We start from the raw sequence: 16,329 nt of genomic DNA on the forward strand, positions 1-16,329 counted from the left end.
CTGCTTGTCTAGCTTGCTGACTAAGATTTTGAAAGAATGATGTTGACATGATCAGTCCAATCAAAGCTACGGTAGATATAACGTGATTTGATGTAATTTTATCTGTGGCCAATGACCTTGAGCCTTCTTGGATGGGCACTTCTAACCTTACTCTATGGCAGCGCGCAAGGGGCTTGAATTTTCGAGCTATCCCCGTAGATTTTGCGGTGACGTAGTGTCCCCATGAGTGACAGAACACTGAGCCAATCACGGCGCAACTAGAGAACATTACTTTTAGACCATTTTTTATTTTTTTACATTGTTTGTAAACTGATATGTGACATATATTAATGCCAAAATAACATGTAAAACAGGCGGGGCTCAAGCTAAACAGGTGGGGCTCAAAATGAATGACTGAATGACTGGTCGCCACTTGATATTGGGGTTAAGAAACATGTTCATTTAGACATTATAAACTTTTATAAACAATGGCACGTTGACACTGTCATGTTGATCTGAGCTTTGCTGTAGGAAAACCACAACAGTGTCGACTTTTGGCTGTCGCAGATGCACCTCCCCCGCTTCACTCATTTCTTTTTGTCAACTCAAATGCGTAGTAAAATACAAAAAAATAAAAATGTAAACCTCCCAACCGAAATTCTCATTAAAATAAACCTCACTAAGGGTCCACTGGGAAACGGGCGATTCCTATCCATTACACACACATGGAGATGTCCATAGCCCAGACCAATGAGAACCTGTGTTAGGAGGTTTACATGTTTATTTTTATTTTATTTTAGGGCGATAACTAGCCTCGTGAAACCAGTCTGCTAGCCTAGGAGACAACATCAGTGGGTACTAGGCAAAGGGTCCTTCTCTGTCTGTGAAACATAGGATACATATTCCAGTCCAGTAGGTGGCGGCAACCGCCATTTAACTTCAAAGGAAAAGAAGAGGAACGTTGATTGACAGACCGGAAACAAGCTGTCATTGAGAGGAGGCAAGATGGCAGCCGCGGCAGTGGCTGAGTTTCAAAGAGCCCAGTCTCTTCTCAGTTCAGACCGGAATGCATCTATCGATATTTTACATTCAATAGGTAAGTATACAGCTGCAACGTAACTTGTAGTATCCAAGTGTCTCGGACGTGTAGATTATCGCTAAAACAATCCCTGTCCATGGGTTAGAGCAGTTAGCTAGCTAATTTTGCTAGCTACCGTACTCTATAGCTCAATGACCGTACCGGGCTACCGGCCTATCCCCATTGGTCACAGTGAGTCAGCAGCAGGGAAACCGGTAGCTAGCATACTATGTGCAATTAACTAGGCAACGTTAGTTAGCTACCCCTTTGCTTGCGTATTGCATTAATAACTAGCTAGCTAAATGGTAGAAGATTCGGACACAGACAGGCGTGATTCCAACCTTATACCCATCGACACAACATCGCGGGACTTTCGGGAACGTTTCCCGAAGCAGACTCGACAGACCAGACCGGGATTTGGGGTGTGAGAATGCTACGCAGACCGGTGTGGACTATAGTAGTGGTCAACAACCTTTTCTGAGTCAAGATCACTTTGAGTCAAAATTCAAGCCGAGATCTACCGCTCAGATTTGTTTTACAGTAAATTTTGCATAGGCTTACTTTTTGAAAGTATCTATTAATTTTAACCTATTAAATATACACATATTCCCAATGTTTTGAACTATGTGCAGTAGGCTATTGGACCTAAACATTATCACGGCATTTTGGCTTGCCAATACACTGTTCTTCTCAGACCAGTTTTTAAAAATAATATTACAAAAAATTATCGAGAGGCTATATGATCACACTGGTAATATATCAGTTGTATTACTCCTGAAGCACAGCTGAGTGAGCATACATTTAAAGAATTACCTTTTTTTCTATTTTACTGGGCTGATGGTGCCTGTTTCTGATGGTCAGTCTCAGAGGAGGGAGAGGGCAACAGAGTGAGGGTCTACCTCAACATCCCTCCACTGCCACTGACCAGAAAGGGTCACTGTCTTCCTGCTGATAGCTAAACTTGAGTCCCACCGCACACATTCATGTTGTTACTCCTATGACCAGAGAAAGTTAAATATTCCTCGATATTAAAAAAATACTTAAGCCCCTAATAATAACAATGCAAGCCTATCGATACACTTTCCTACTCATTCATTGCAACTGCAGTGCTGGTTGTAGTGCGAATGGAAGGAAGTAGGGAGAATGCACATTTTATTGCTTATAAAAGTGTTGAATAGAAAGTGTTAGTAAAAACTTTTAAACATAAACTCAATCTTTGTTGTATTCGTTGAGTCTCTAGTCATGGTTTTGAAATCTCACAGTATCAACTTTGTTGTAGCTTTATTTTACGCCTGCTAAGTTACTGCAAACACGGTAAACTGAGCCATCCGATTGGCCAGTGGTAGGCTCCCACCCGGCCTGCCAAGAAGGCAGAGTTTGTACCTTCAGACTGGAGAACGACCGATATACAGAGTTTTTGGGGTCAATGAGGCCAATATTCCCAGAGACAGCCATGCACAGTGCATTCAGAAAGTATTAAGACTCCTTCCCTTTTTCCACATTTTGTTACGTTAAAGCCATATTATAAAATGGATTAAATCAATGTACACACAATACATTAAATGAATATACACACAATACCCCATAATAACAAAAAGAAAACAGGTTTTTATAATTTTTTTGCAAATTTATAGCAAATAAAAAAACATACCTTATTTACATAAGTATTCAGACCCTTTGCTATGAGACTTGAAATTGAGCTTAGGTGCATCCTGTTTCCATTGATCGTCCATGATGTTTCTACAACTTGATTGGAGTCCACCTGTGGTAAATTCAATTGATTGGACACAATTTGGAAAGCCACACGTCTGTCTATATAAGGTACCACAGTTGACAGTGCATGTCAGCAAAAACCAAGTCATGAGGTCGAAGGAATTGTCCACAGAGCTCCAAGACAGGATTGTGTCGAGGCACAGAACTGGGGAAGGGTACCAAAAAATGTCTGCAGCATTGGATGTCCCCAAGAACATAGTGGCCTCCATCATTCTTCAATGGAAGAAGTTTGGAACCACCAAGACTCACCCTAGAGCTGACCGCCCGGCCAAACTGAGCAATCGGGGGAGAAGGGCCTTGGTCAGGGAGGTGACCAAGAACACAATGGTCACTCTGACAGAGCTCCGTAGTTCTTCTGTGGAGATGGGAGAAGCATCCAGAAGGACAACCATCTCTGCAGCACTCCACCAATCAGGCCTTTATGGTAGAGTGGCCAGACGGAAGGCACGACAGCCCGCTTGGAGTTTGCCAAAAGGCACCTAAAGGACTCTGACCATGAGAAACAAGATTCACTGGTTTGATGAAACCAATATTGAACTATTTAGCCTGAATGCCAAGCGTCACGTCTGGAGGAAACCTGGCACCATCCCTACGGTGAAGCATGGTGGAGGCCACATCATGCTGTAGGGATGTTTTTCAGCGGCAGGGACTGGGAGACTAGTCAGGACTGAGGGAAAGATGAACGGAGTAATTGGGACTCCCAATCACTGTCGGTTGTGATACAGCCTGGAATCGAGCCAGGGTCTGTAGTGACACCTTTAGCACTGACATTTAGTGCCTTAGACCGCTGCACCACTTGGGAGCCCATGGGAGAAACTCCCCAAATACAGTTGTGCCAAGCTTGTGGTGTCATACTCGAGACTAATCGCTGCCAAAGATGCTTATTTACTGAGTAAAGGGTCTGAATACTTATGTAAATGTGATATTTCAGTTTAATTTTTTCAGACATTTCTCAAAACCTGTTTTTGCTTTGTCATTATGGGGTATTGTGTGTAGATTGAGGGGGGGGAACAATTTAATCCATTTTAGAATAAGGCTGTAATGTAGCAAAATGTGGAAAAAGTAAAGGGGTCTCTAATCAGTCTTAGTTAACAAAATTCTAAACTGAATTAATTGCCCCAGCGGAGAACATACGCCATATTCTTTATCATTCTGTCAGTGCCATTTTTGTTTGTTTTTGGACAGTAATTTCCTCCAAGTTAAGTGGGTCTCATATTGCACATATTTCCCGTTTATAAAGGGTAGTAGAATTGCATGAAATGTTTATAAAGGGCCAACTTTTTCCTGTGTGAAGAAATGTAGTCTCTGATATATCCTATAGTCTAGGCCTACTCTAAGGCACTGCATTGAACAGTATGTTCCGTAATGCAATTAGTGGGAAAATAGCATTGTGTGCGGTTTCATGTGACATATGTAGATATCCTCTAAATAGGCCTATGCTCTAAATAGGCCTATACAACAACTAGCATTGGTGGCTAATAAACTCGGCAAAAAAGAAACGTCCCCTTTTCAGGACCCTGTCTTTCAAAGATAATTCGTAAAAATCCAAATAACTTCACAGATCTTCATTGTAAAGGGTTTAAACACGCTCAATCCCTCCATCGGTGCTCAGACTATCTGCAATAGGATGTGAGAGGCTGGACTGAGGGCTTGTAGGCCTGTTGTAAGGCAGGTACTCACCAGACATCATCAGCAAAAACGTTGCCTATGGGCACAAACCCACCGTCGCTGGACCAGACAGGACTGGCAAAAAGTGTTCTTCACTGACGAGCCGCAGTTTTGTCTCACCAGGGGTGATGGTCGGATTCGCATTTATCGTCAAAGGAATGAGCGTTACACCGAGGCCTGTACTCTGGAGCGGGATCAATTTGGAGGTGGAGGGTCCGTCATGGTCTGGGGCGGTGTGTCACAGCATCATCGGACTGAGCTTGTCATTGCAGGCAATCTCAACGCTGTGCGTTACAGGGAAGACATCCTCCTCCCTCATGTAGTACCCTTCCTGCAGGCTCATCCTGACATGACCCTCCAGCATGACAATGCCACCAGCCATACTGCTTGTTCTGTGCGTGATTTCCTGCAAGACATGAATGTCAGTGTTCTGCTATGGCCAGCAAAGAGCCCGAATCTCAATTTCATTGAGCAAGTCTGGGACCTGTTGGATCGGAGGGTGAGGGCTAGGGCCATTCCCCCCCAGAAATGTCTGGGAACTTGCAGGTGCCTTGGTGGAAGAGTGGGGTATCATCTCACAGCAAGAACCGGCAAATCTGGTGCAGTCCATGAGGAGATGCACTGCAGTACTTAATGCAGCTGGTGGCCACACCAGATACTGACTGTTACTTTTGATTTTGACCCCCCCCTCCTTTGTTCAGGGACACATTATTCAATTTCTGTTAGTCACATGTCTGTGGAACTTGTTCAGTTTATGCCTGTTGAATCTTATGTTCATACAAATATTTACACATGTTAAGTTTGGTGAAAATAAACGCAGTTGGCAGTGAGAACGTTTCTTTTTTTCCCCTGAGTTTATGACTTGGAGTTTATCTTTGGCAGTGGTGGAAAAAATATGCAATTGTCATACTTTGGTATAGATACCTTTTTTAATAGAATGTTTCGCAAGTGAGAGTCAGGGGAACACTCAAGCTCTCAGACATAATTTTCAAATGAGTCTGCCTGATCAGAGGTAGTAGGGATGATCATGTGTTCTCTTGAAGTGTGTAAATTGGACCATTTTCATATACTGCTAAGTAAGGAGTACGGGTGTCAGGGAAAATGCATGGAGTAAAAATAACATTATTTTCTTTAGGAATGTAGTGAAGTAAAAGTTAAATACCCCAAAAACTACTTAAGTAGTACTTTAACGTATTTTTACTTAAGTACTTTATACCACTGGCCTTTGGCTACTGGACAAGGATTTGATTTGAAAACCAATAGAACATAAAATAAAAAGTCTATTGATTTCAATGGCATATGGAAGTCTTTATAAAATTATTGCCTGCACATTTGGTTGGACTTTGGCTAGGCTACTTTGAAGCAAGGTAAGACATGCCTCATATGTCGTGAAACGTTCTGGTTTCAAACAAAGTATGCTTTCAAAATGCATACTGCATCCAGCTCATTGCAAAGTGGTGTGACGCACTGAAGCCTGCCTAGTTGCCATGCATTTGAATGGGAAGCGTACTTCAATTACCAGTTGAGAGAAGAAAATAAATGCTATTTTTAATCGTGGACAGTTTTTTAAAAAGTTTTAATTATATATATATATATATATATAATTAAAACTTTTTAAAAAACTGTCCACGATTAAAAATAGCATTTTTATTTTTATATATAACTTTTTTTTTACACACATTGCCTTTACAATTGTTGCAAGTTGATTGGGCTTATTAAAGCTGCTTGAGTTGTGTCAGAAGCTCTCGCGCTACATTGACTGGTATTTCAATTAAAGAATAGACTAAAATGCATTATTTCGTGGCTACTATTAGCTAGCATGAGGACAAAAACGGCAGTTTACTTAAAATTAGCAGTCGTTCAGTCTTGTGTAGTAGGTGGGATAATGGGACAATTGTGAATACAATGCCATTTATATCCCTTGATTGAGGTACGTTTTCCAAGCCATATCTCATGCCGGCTCAGCTGTGTTAATCTAAGTAAAAGGCATTCCCAATTTTTTACTGTAGCGGAATGTATAACATTTAAATAATCTAGCTAGCTACATTTTTTTTCTTTTTTAGTTTCTTTTGATTTACACATTTTTAAACTTTGATCTAGTTTCGTTGGTGGAGTTTAAACACTTGATCGACGTATATATCATAGAGTGTAATTGTCTTTAGGACAGCTGTTTTTAGTCAAGACTTTCGTGTTTTTAACGTTAATGTTTTTGTTGTACTGTGTTTATAGTTGTGTTTAATGTTGTTTGTGTATGTAAGTTGTGTTGTCTGAAACGTTGTTCCCCCTGCTGCTATTGGACCAGGTCTCTCTTGGAAAAGAGATGTTATCTCAATGAGAAAAACCTGTAAAAAAATCTAGCTAAATGTTAGCGAATGTGATGGCTATCTGACATGCCTTTTTCTAACCTTATATAGCTAGCTAAAGTTAGCCAGATAGCTAGCGAACATTACTGAAATTACTAACTAGCTACACATTTTTGTTGGTAAATAGAGCCAGCTAAATCAGATTTATTGACAGCAGAAGCTCAACAGACAGTGGCTGAGCCTTTGTTACATTGGACCTAGTTCGCTAGCAGTCAATGTTGGACCCAGGGATGATTTCCCCAGCTAGCTGTCAACTGAAAGCAGTGACTTATAAATTAGCATCCCCACTGGGATTTGACAACTGATTTTTTTATTTTCTTCTCCACATATAGCCTAGATGTTGCCATCTATGAAGCTAGGTCTATGTGTAAAAGGTTGTGTTGTCAATGTCAACAAGTTTTCTTCCATTTTTTTTGTTCCAGTAAAGCGGGACATCCAGGAGAGCGATGAGGAGGCAGTGTGTGTCAAAGAGCAGAGCATCCTGGAGCTGGGTGGTCTGCTGGCTAAGACGGGCCAGGCTGCAGGTGACACATCCTTCCTTCGATTTCAGCTGGATAAGTGCTCATTCAGAGTAGACGCATCACCTCTACTAGAGATTGATGCTTACTAGGCTTGTCACGATACCAATATTTTGCAAACAATACAATACCAAGTATCACGAGACCGAGTAGTATCGCGATACCATGGCGGAAGAAAATCTGTGGCCTAGCATCCTGTTCGCCCCGTCCCCCAAAAACATGTCAATGAAATTCACACTTAAATTCAAATGTGTTGTATAGAGTAGAACTTCACACTGTTCAGTGTATAATATAATGCTGCATAGAATGGCTGATTTGCAAAGGCCTACCTGTGATTTGGCTGGAGGAATGGAAGGAAGGAATATACATCAGTGGAGGCTGCTGAAGGGAGGATGGCTCATAATAATGGCTGGAAAGTCGCAAATGGAATGGCATCGAACACATTGAAACCATGTGTTTGATGCCATTTTCACGATCCCGTCCTCCCCAATTAAGGTGCCACCAACCTCCTGGGATATACATACATAATGATCTGCATGTCATTGTGTCAGTAAGGGCAAAACACTGCATGAAACCTTTACTCTTCAGTTAACACTGACACACACAATCCCTCCCTTCCTCACACACACTGTCTCACTCACAAAGACACACACAGACACTACTCCCAACTTTTAAAACATTAGGCACCAAACCGATTTTAAGGAGTACCAAAAATAGATTTTTGATATAGTTTAGGCTTACATTAGGCCTATATGTGTCCTACTTTTTTGAAGCCCATTTCATGAGTAGCAGACCTTTTTTCTTCCTGTACCAATCCAATTTGCCTAAACCTACTGTCAAGTTACCAGGTTGTTAGCTATCTAGGTAACATTACTGAACGTTGTTTGTTATCAAATCAATCATTTGCAACCTGGGATTAGATTAGAACGGCCCGTGACATGGATTGTGAAATTATATACAATCTCTGCGAATCCCGTTAGAAAGAAAAAAGGAATCTCCAGTAATATGGGTTGTATTTGTTGAACTGTTTAGGCTGGAGACGAGCCTTTTCTTTGCTGTAAAGCTGCAAGCATCCCTGTCGCGAAGCGGTGCTCCATTTCCCCTCTCTGACACTGGCTGCATGACAGTGAACTTGAAAAGTCTACTCAGACTGGTCTGTGCTCTTGGTTACAACAGGCGACAAAATGATATCAACATTGCTCACTTTGCGCGCTGCTCCAATGTAATAAATGTACACATCTAACAGAAGACTCATCAGGGTCTGGGTCTGCATCTCTGCATCTCTGCTCTATCACGGCAAAATTCTGTAACAAAAAAAAAACTGATGGAGGAATAGATGTGAGTGAAAAGCGGGCGGAGAGAAGCAGGTGAGTGAGGGCCGGTAGGGTCTAGGGGATGGTGCTGGCTGATTACAGCTGCCACACGTGATGTGCGCATGAAATTGAGGTGGATATTATTAGACCTGCCCATACAAGAGTCTAGTGGCTGTTGCTTCAATTCAACTGACTTTATTAACAATGCTGACTTTTATAAACATTTTATAACAGGTTATTTTGATCGGTAGGGCTGAAAAGGTCAGTAGTATCATATGAAACGGTACTACGTTATTCTAAAAGGTTGGTATCATGACGTTTTGGTACCATGATGGTACCGGTATACCGTGCAACACTAATACTGACTAGTGTTGTCATGATCTTCAGTATGGCTAGGAAACAAAACACGATGCGGACTAAATTGCTGACAAATGCTGTGGCAATTAACTTTTTCTATAATGTTGGTGAGAGTGACAGTGACAAGTTTCTCCTTGACTGTGCGCAAGTTTGAGATTGATTACATTGCATGCGGACTGCCCAGAATTACTGATCTACAAATCACCTTGCGTCCCAAATACCTAGTCGTTGTGATCAACATTAGGTTTTCTGCTCCTCACCTTGGCTTGCTTAAACTGATCCCCCTCCAACCTGCTGTCTGTGTCCCTCAGAGCTGGGCGGTCTCCTGAAGTATGTTCGGCCGTTCCTGAATTCCATCAGCAAGGCCAAGGCGGCGCGGCTGGTGCGCTCGCTGCTGGACCTGTTTCTGGACATGGAGGCAGCTACAGGCCAGGAGGTGGAGCTGTGTCTGGAGTGCATTGAGTGGGCCAAGGCTGAGAAGAGGACATTCCTCAGACAGGCCCTGGAGGTGAGGAGCGGGAGAGGGGACCACACTGGAAGGGAGCTGAGGGGGAGCACTGACATGAGGGGTTTGGTTTGCCTCACTAGATGGTTTACAGTGGATGGAGATCAAGCCTGTCTTAGGGTTCTTGAGTCTATTTCGCTGTATGTAGTGCTGCAGCCTTTGCTGCAAGGGCCATTGGTGGATCTTGACACATTTCAATTCGGGAATTAAGTTGAAATTCCAATTGAACAATTTTGATATTTTTCTTAGTCATCACCACCAGAGGTCCAGTTTATGTTAAAGATGGTTCCAGAGGTGGTGCTATCCTTGACTTTGTCTTCTCTCTCTCTCTCCAGGCTCGTCTCATCTCTCTGTATTTTGACACAAAGCGGTATCAGGAGGCGCTTCATCTAGGTGCGTTGATTTGCTTGTTTGTATAGAAACTGGAAATATTAATCACAGCAGAAAGAGCTGAATATGATTACAGTTGTTATTCCTAATAAGTGCACATCAGATACATGTTAACTCCATTTTTATACACGTCAGTTGACCAGTCCCAATTAAAGTACTTAAAAAGAATTCCCTGCATATCTGCCAACTCTGGTGTACTCATTCATGTCTCCCTCCCTCCTTCCATCCCTCTCTCCCTCAGGCACCCAGCTACTCCAGGAGCTGAAGAAGATGGATGACAAGGCCCTGCTGGTGGAGGTGCAACTGCTGGAGAGTAAGACGTACCACGGCCTCAGCAACCTGCCCAAGGCCCGTGCCGCCCTCACCTCTGCACGCACCACCGCCAACGGCATCTACTGCCCGCCCAAGCTACAGGCCGCCCTGGACATGCAGTCAGGTCTGCTACCCTCCATCCTCTTCCCCTACAACACCCACCACTAGTTCAGTCTTATGTCCACTGTATAGGAGTGACCTCTGCTGTTTTTTATTTATTTCTGAACATTTTATCTGTGTCATTTTAAAGCATTTTACGGTGGTAGGGCATCAGCCAGGTCTTCCACATCCACCAAGCATAAAGGCCTGGATCCTAACTCGACATACCGTAAATTCCGGACTATAAGCCGCAACTTTTTTCCCAGGCTTTGAACATCGCGGCTTAAACAATGACGCGGCTAATATATGGATTTTACCCGCTTTCAATTATTTTTTTATTTTTTTTAAACACATTCTGTGACGTGCTCAGTTTTTTGGCGGCATGAAGCTTTCATTAGACCAATGAAATTGCCGAACGGGTTAAGGTCAAACAACTTTTTTGTTTACTGTTTAGATTAAATCGAGCGCTCTCAAACTTCCCATCATTCTGATTACTGTAGTCATTTTGTCACCCTCATCATGGCAAAGACACGGAGAAATGCATATGATGCAGCATTCAAGTTGAAGGCGATTGATCTGGCTGTTGGAAAAGTAAATAGAGCTGCTGCACGGGAGCTTGGTCTTAATGAGTCGATGATAAGACGTTGGAAACAGCAGCGTGAGGAATTGACTCAGTGCAAAAAGACAACTAAAGCTTACTGCTATTTTTTTATTTTTTGTTTCAAGCCGTGTTTCGTTAAAGCCTGTGTAAAGTTCATTTGTTTCAATGTACCAGTAGGCACCTGCGGCTTATAGACATGTGCGGCTTATTTATGTTCAAAATAAAAAATATTCAGTGGGTGCGGCTTATATTCAGGTGTGCTTAATAGTCCGGAAATTACGGTAGTTGTAGGTTGGCCTTTTCTGGTCGCGCAGAGGTGGCCATGCAGTGTTGTTGAGCTATTAAGTCCAGTTGTATGTCTGATTTTCATTTTTACCTCATTGCACTCATCTGGTGCCCTGGGTCTAAATCAGTCCCTGATTAGAGAGCAAGAATGACAATCAGCATTGCAACAGGATTTGAGGTGCAGATTTTAGTATCCCTGGTTGATGACCTCAACCTCCTACAGGGATCATCCATGCAGCAGAGGAGAAGGACTGGAAGACGGCCTACTCTTACTTCTACGAGGCCTTCGAAGGCTACGACTCCATCGACCACCCCAGAGCGATCACCGCTCTCAAATACATGCTGCTCTGCAAAATCATGCTCAACCTGTAAGCAGCTGAGCGCTCAACTCTGTGTTGTGTGTTATCATGATCGATGTGTAATCACGATATTATACTTACGCAATATATAACTTTGGAATTTGCGTAAATATGCAGCACAACAGTTAGTTATGGAGTTGGTTTTGTGTAGATGATAAGAGCTTTAGAGGAAAGTTGATGTCTTGGATGAGTAACCTGTTGTCTTGTAGTCCTGAGGAGGTCCAAGGTCTTGTCAGTGGAAAGCTAGCCCTGCGGCACGCCGGGAGACAGACAGACTCTCTGAAATGCGTGGCGCAAGCCAGCAAGAACCGGTCGCTGGAGAATTTTGAAAAGGTAAGAGCATGTCGAGTGAACTGAATAACATCGATGAACAGGTGCATTTTTTTCGTTTGCTGTTTTTATCCCTACGCGTTGTTTATCCCTTATTGTAGGTTCCTCAACACCTGTTTTACTCTTCCTCTATTTATATCCCCCTCTTTTGCTACATCTTTACTTTCTCCCCTCCCATCTATATCCTTCTATTTGACCCATTTCTCACCTCTACCCCCCCCCCTCTCCAGGCCCTGACAGAGTACAGAGGTGAGTTGAGAGATGACCCCATCATAAGCACACACTTGACCACGCTCTATGACAACCTGCTTGAACAGAACCTGATCCGTGTCATCGAGCCTTTCTCCAGGGTACAGGTGAGCTTACAGCTGAGCGTTTTGTGGAGGGTGGGGGCATGCTTTTCAGTCCAGGACTAGGCTTTTTTTTGTTCTTGTAAAATTCCTTAAGAATTCGCGAAGTCTGTAAAAACCCGAATTTCAGTTTTTTTTTAAAGTAGTAGGCTTGAAAGAGAGCGACTCTCCGTTTTTGGGCTGATCTGTGACCCGCTAGCACCTCCCCCGGTAAGAGGGGAATGAGGCAACCTCAGTTACACACAGGGGAACTTTATTGCTGTACACACTCACAGCAGACACGGAATAGTAATGGGAAGGATGTGGATCTGTAAGATAAGCAGTAATGAATAGGCTGTACCAAATTAGCATAGCATGAATCCCATACATTAGCACAGCAAGAGCACTGGTAAGGACTGTATACATATAAAGGACTGTATAGGTCAAGGCTATATAAGCAAACAATTATCATTAACTACTACCAACAGTAAATAGTAAGCACACACACACGTTAGAACAATAACAACTCGGTTCTGCTCGAACTCCATCCCACAAGTCCACTCCGAGGAGTGAACAGACACTGGCCTGTACAGTCAGGAGTTGTCAGGTGTCCTGCCCCCTAACAATGTACCCCTTAGCAACCCAGGTCATGTGTTTGACAGGCCAGTTTATTGTACTCCTAGGGTCGTGGGGGTTGGGGAGTGGAGTGTGCAGCTTGAAAGGGATGTGAGATGCTGATAAGTCACTGGCAGGGAATTCATAAGGCTATTCGTAAAAGGCTAGTATTTGTTTGGCTTTGTTCAGCTTGGATTTTTCGTCTTGTAAAATTCTTTACAAATCCTTAGTCTGAAGTTCAAATTGCTCTCTTTCTAAAAGTGTGTCTATTTGTTTTGCATTGTTGAGCTTGTGTTCCAGAACACTGACAAGTGTTGTTCTGTTTCCCCACAGATAGAACACATTTCCACCCTCATAAAACTCTCCAAGGTAAGTCATCGCTTATTACATATTTTTAATATTTTGCCTTGCCTGTTTCCTTTCTTAAAATGTTGCTCTGTTGACTGAAGCAGTAATGTCGAAGAAGAAATAAATAAATCAAGCATTGGTGTTCTTTTTACCCCATTCATGGTGTGTGTGTGTGTGTGTGTGTGTGTGTGTGTGTGTGTTTATCTGTATGTCGATTTGGTTTCTTCACTTCTACACAGGGAGATGTCGAGAGGAAGTTGTCACAGATGATTCTAGACACAAAATTTCACGGTAGGTGTCTATGATAGAAGTGTATGTGTTCACATTTTTCACTATGTAGTTATTTGGACAGTGGAGCTAAAACTCGCCGACCAATCTAAAAGTTTTACTTTTCAAATAAATACATGGGGGAGTTTAAATCCAGATTTCCTCCTCCCGTCATATTAGTCCCATAGTTGTTGGTAAAATGTAATAATTAACTTCAAGTTCATAATTTTTTTAGGTCTTTTTTTTTTTTTGCCTTTATGTACCTACTTGAAACCATCCCTCCACCTCTCTCTCTAGGTATTTTGGACCAAGGCGAAGGTGTGCTGATCATCTTCGATGAGCCTGCAGTAGACACAACGTATGAGGTGGCCCTGGAGATCATTCAGAACATTAGCAAAGTGGTGGACTCACTCTACAACAAAGCCAAGAAGCTCACATAGGTCAGTCCTTCCCATGAGCCCGCTAGCAGAATTGGAGTGATATAGAATAAATGTACAGTACCAGTACAAGACACCTACTCATTCAAGGGTTTTTCTTGATTTTGACTATTTTCTACTTTGTAGAATAATAGTGAAGACATCAAAACTGTTAAATAACACATATGGAATCATGTAGTAACCAAAAAACTGATAAACAAATCAAAATATATATTGTTTCTTCAAAGTAGCCACCCTTTGCCTTGATGACAGCTTTGGACACTCTTGGCATTCTCTCAACCAGCTTCACCTGGAATGCTTTTCCATCAGTCTTGAGGGAGTTCCCACAAATGCTGAGCACTTGTTGGCTGCTTTTCCTTCACTCTGCGGTCCAACTCATCCCAAACAATCTCAATTGGGTTGAGGTCGGGCGATTGTGGAGGCCAGGTCATCTGATGCAGCACTCATTCACTCTCCTTGGCCAAATAGCCCTTACACAGCCTGGAGGTGTGTTGGGTCATTGTCCTGTTTAAAAACAAATGATAGTCCCACTAAGTGCCAACTAGATGGGATGGTGTATCGCTGCAGAATACTATGGTGTGGTAGCTATGCTGGTTAAGTGTGCCTTGAATTCTAAATAAATCAGACTGTGTCAACAGCAAAGCACCTTCACACCTTCATACTTCATGGTGGGAACCACACATGCAGACATCATCCGTTCACCTACTCTGCATCTCACAAAGGCACGGCAGTTGGAACCAAAAATCTGAAATTTAGACTCATCAGTCCAAAGGACATATTTCCACCGGTCTAGTGTCCATTGCTCGTGTTTCTTGGCCCAAGCAAGTCTCTTCTTCTTATTGGTGTTCTTTAGTAGTGGTTTCTTTGCAGCAATTTGACCATGAAGGCCTGATTCACGCAGTCTCCTCTGAACAGTTGATGTTGTTACTCGAACTCTGTGAAGCATTTATTTGGGCTGCAATTTCTGAGGCAGTTAACTCTAATGAACTTATCCTCTGCAGCAGAGGTAACTTTGGTTCTTCTTTTCCTGTGACGGTCCTCATGAGAGCCAGTTTCATAGCGCTTGATGGTTTTTGTGACTGCACTTGAAGAAACTTTCAAAGTTCTTGAAATGTTCCGCAATGACTGACCATCATGACTTAAAGTAATGTTGGACTGTCTTTTCTCTTTGCTTATGAGCGGTTCTTGCCATAATATTGACTTGGTCTTTTACCAAATAGAGCTGTCTTCTGTATACCCCCCCTACCTTGTCATTACACAACTGATCGGCTCAAAAGCATTAAGAAGGAAAGAAATTCCACATTAAGCTGGATGCGAGAAAGTGAACTAGTGTGCAAAGCTGTCAAGACAAATGGTGGCTACTTTGAAGAATCTAAAATATATTTTGATTTAACACTTTTCTGTTGGTTACTTCATGGTTCCATGTGTATTAGTTCATAGTTTGTCTTCACTATTATTCTACAATGTAGAAATAGAACAAATAAAGAAAAACCCAGGAACGAGTAGGTGTGTCCAAACTTTTGACTGGTACTGTATGTTGAATATGTGTACTTGTTATGTATGACAGCCCTGGGACGGTTTCCCGAACACAGATTAACCGCTTTAAATTGAGTATGCGATTTAGTCCATGACTAGCTTGATCTGTGTCCCTAAATCTGCCGCTCCAGCCAACCAGTTAATCACATTTCCATTTTCTCTTTCCACAGAGGAGACCACCTGTAACCCAGCACAGAGCGTGTGAAGCACTCCGGGATGGGGAGAGGATTGGGGGGGGTGTTCGGACTCAAACAACCCAGCAAGCAAATAAACCAACTGACCAACCCACAAACTGACATGGCTATGCTGTCGCCCCCCACCCCTCTTCAATTCAGACTGGGTACATTTTTTAACCCCCCCCCCAACGAACATTACAAGTACTGGCATCTCCATCACAGGTTTCTATGTTCCTCAGCATCGCCCTCCTCCCTTCCTTGCTGGCCATCAGGGAATCTTGTAAAGAAACAGAAACACCTACATAACATGTATGATACATATAGGTCTCTGAAAGAGTGTAATTGGTGGGCTCACACTGCCTAAAGGTTCAGTTCTGTTGCCAAACAACCTGTGTTCTTGCCTTCATCTCCCCCCCCCAACACACACAGACGGCAGTCTGGGTCTGCTGGCTTTGGGCCAGAGTGGACAGAGAACGGACCACTGTCCCTGCGAACACGTCACAGGAAAAGGACACAGTCATCGCCACACCGTTTCATAGTTCCCAGAGCTGGGTTAATATATTATTTGTTTTATCCTGCCTGGGGTACCAGGAGGGTGTGGTTTCTCTTTTTGGGACTTTTCTATTGGTTCCAGCTCAATCGAGAACAGATAAAGTACCTGATATGATCTCTAATACTATTTGAATCCAGG

The 16,329-nt window shown here is 42.7% G+C and overlaps 1 protein-coding gene across 1 annotated transcript; it reads left to right on the forward strand.

The window, feature by feature from the left end:
- The first annotated feature begins 953 nt into the window (after positions 1 to 953).
- LOC115170867 (26S proteasome non-ATPase regulatory subunit 11) lies at positions 954 to 16,312 on the forward strand. Its single transcript, XM_029727200.1, has 12 exons — positions 954 to 1,075; positions 7,284 to 7,385; positions 9,361 to 9,557; positions 9,890 to 9,947; positions 10,186 to 10,380; positions 11,465 to 11,609; positions 11,810 to 11,933; positions 12,161 to 12,286; positions 13,208 to 13,243; positions 13,462 to 13,513; positions 13,787 to 13,929; positions 15,633 to 16,312. Exons 1-11 carry the CDS (start codon positions 985 to 987, stop codon positions 13,927 to 13,929), a joined length of 1,269 nt encoding a protein of 422 aa, XP_029583060.1. The 5' UTR covers positions 954 to 984; the 3' UTR covers positions 15,633 to 16,312.
- The last annotated feature ends 17 nt before the right edge of the window (positions 16,313 to 16,329 follow it).

Source organism: Salmo trutta, chromosome 32 (assembly GCF_901001165.1).
Source record: "Salmo trutta chromosome 32, fSalTru1.1, whole genome shotgun sequence".
Taxonomy (NCBI): Eukaryota; Metazoa; Chordata; class Actinopteri; order Salmoniformes; family Salmonidae; genus Salmo; species Salmo trutta.

What these genes read in the sequence shown, in the direction of transcription:
- LOC115170867 (XM_029727200.1), top strand. Translation starts at nt 985, where the DNA reads ATGGCAGCCGCGGCAGTGGCTGAGTTTCAAAGAGCCCAGTCTCTTCTC. An exon ending in TCCTCAGACAGGCCCTGGAG is followed by an intron (nt 9,558 to 9,889) that starts GTGAGGAGCGGG and finishes CTCTCTCTCCAG; the next exon opens with GCTCGTCTCATCTCTCTGTA. An exon ending in TGCAAAATCATGCTCAACCT is followed by an intron (nt 11,610 to 11,809) that starts GTAAGCAGCTGA and finishes GTTGTCTTGTAG; the next exon opens with TCCTGAGGAGGTCCAAGGTC.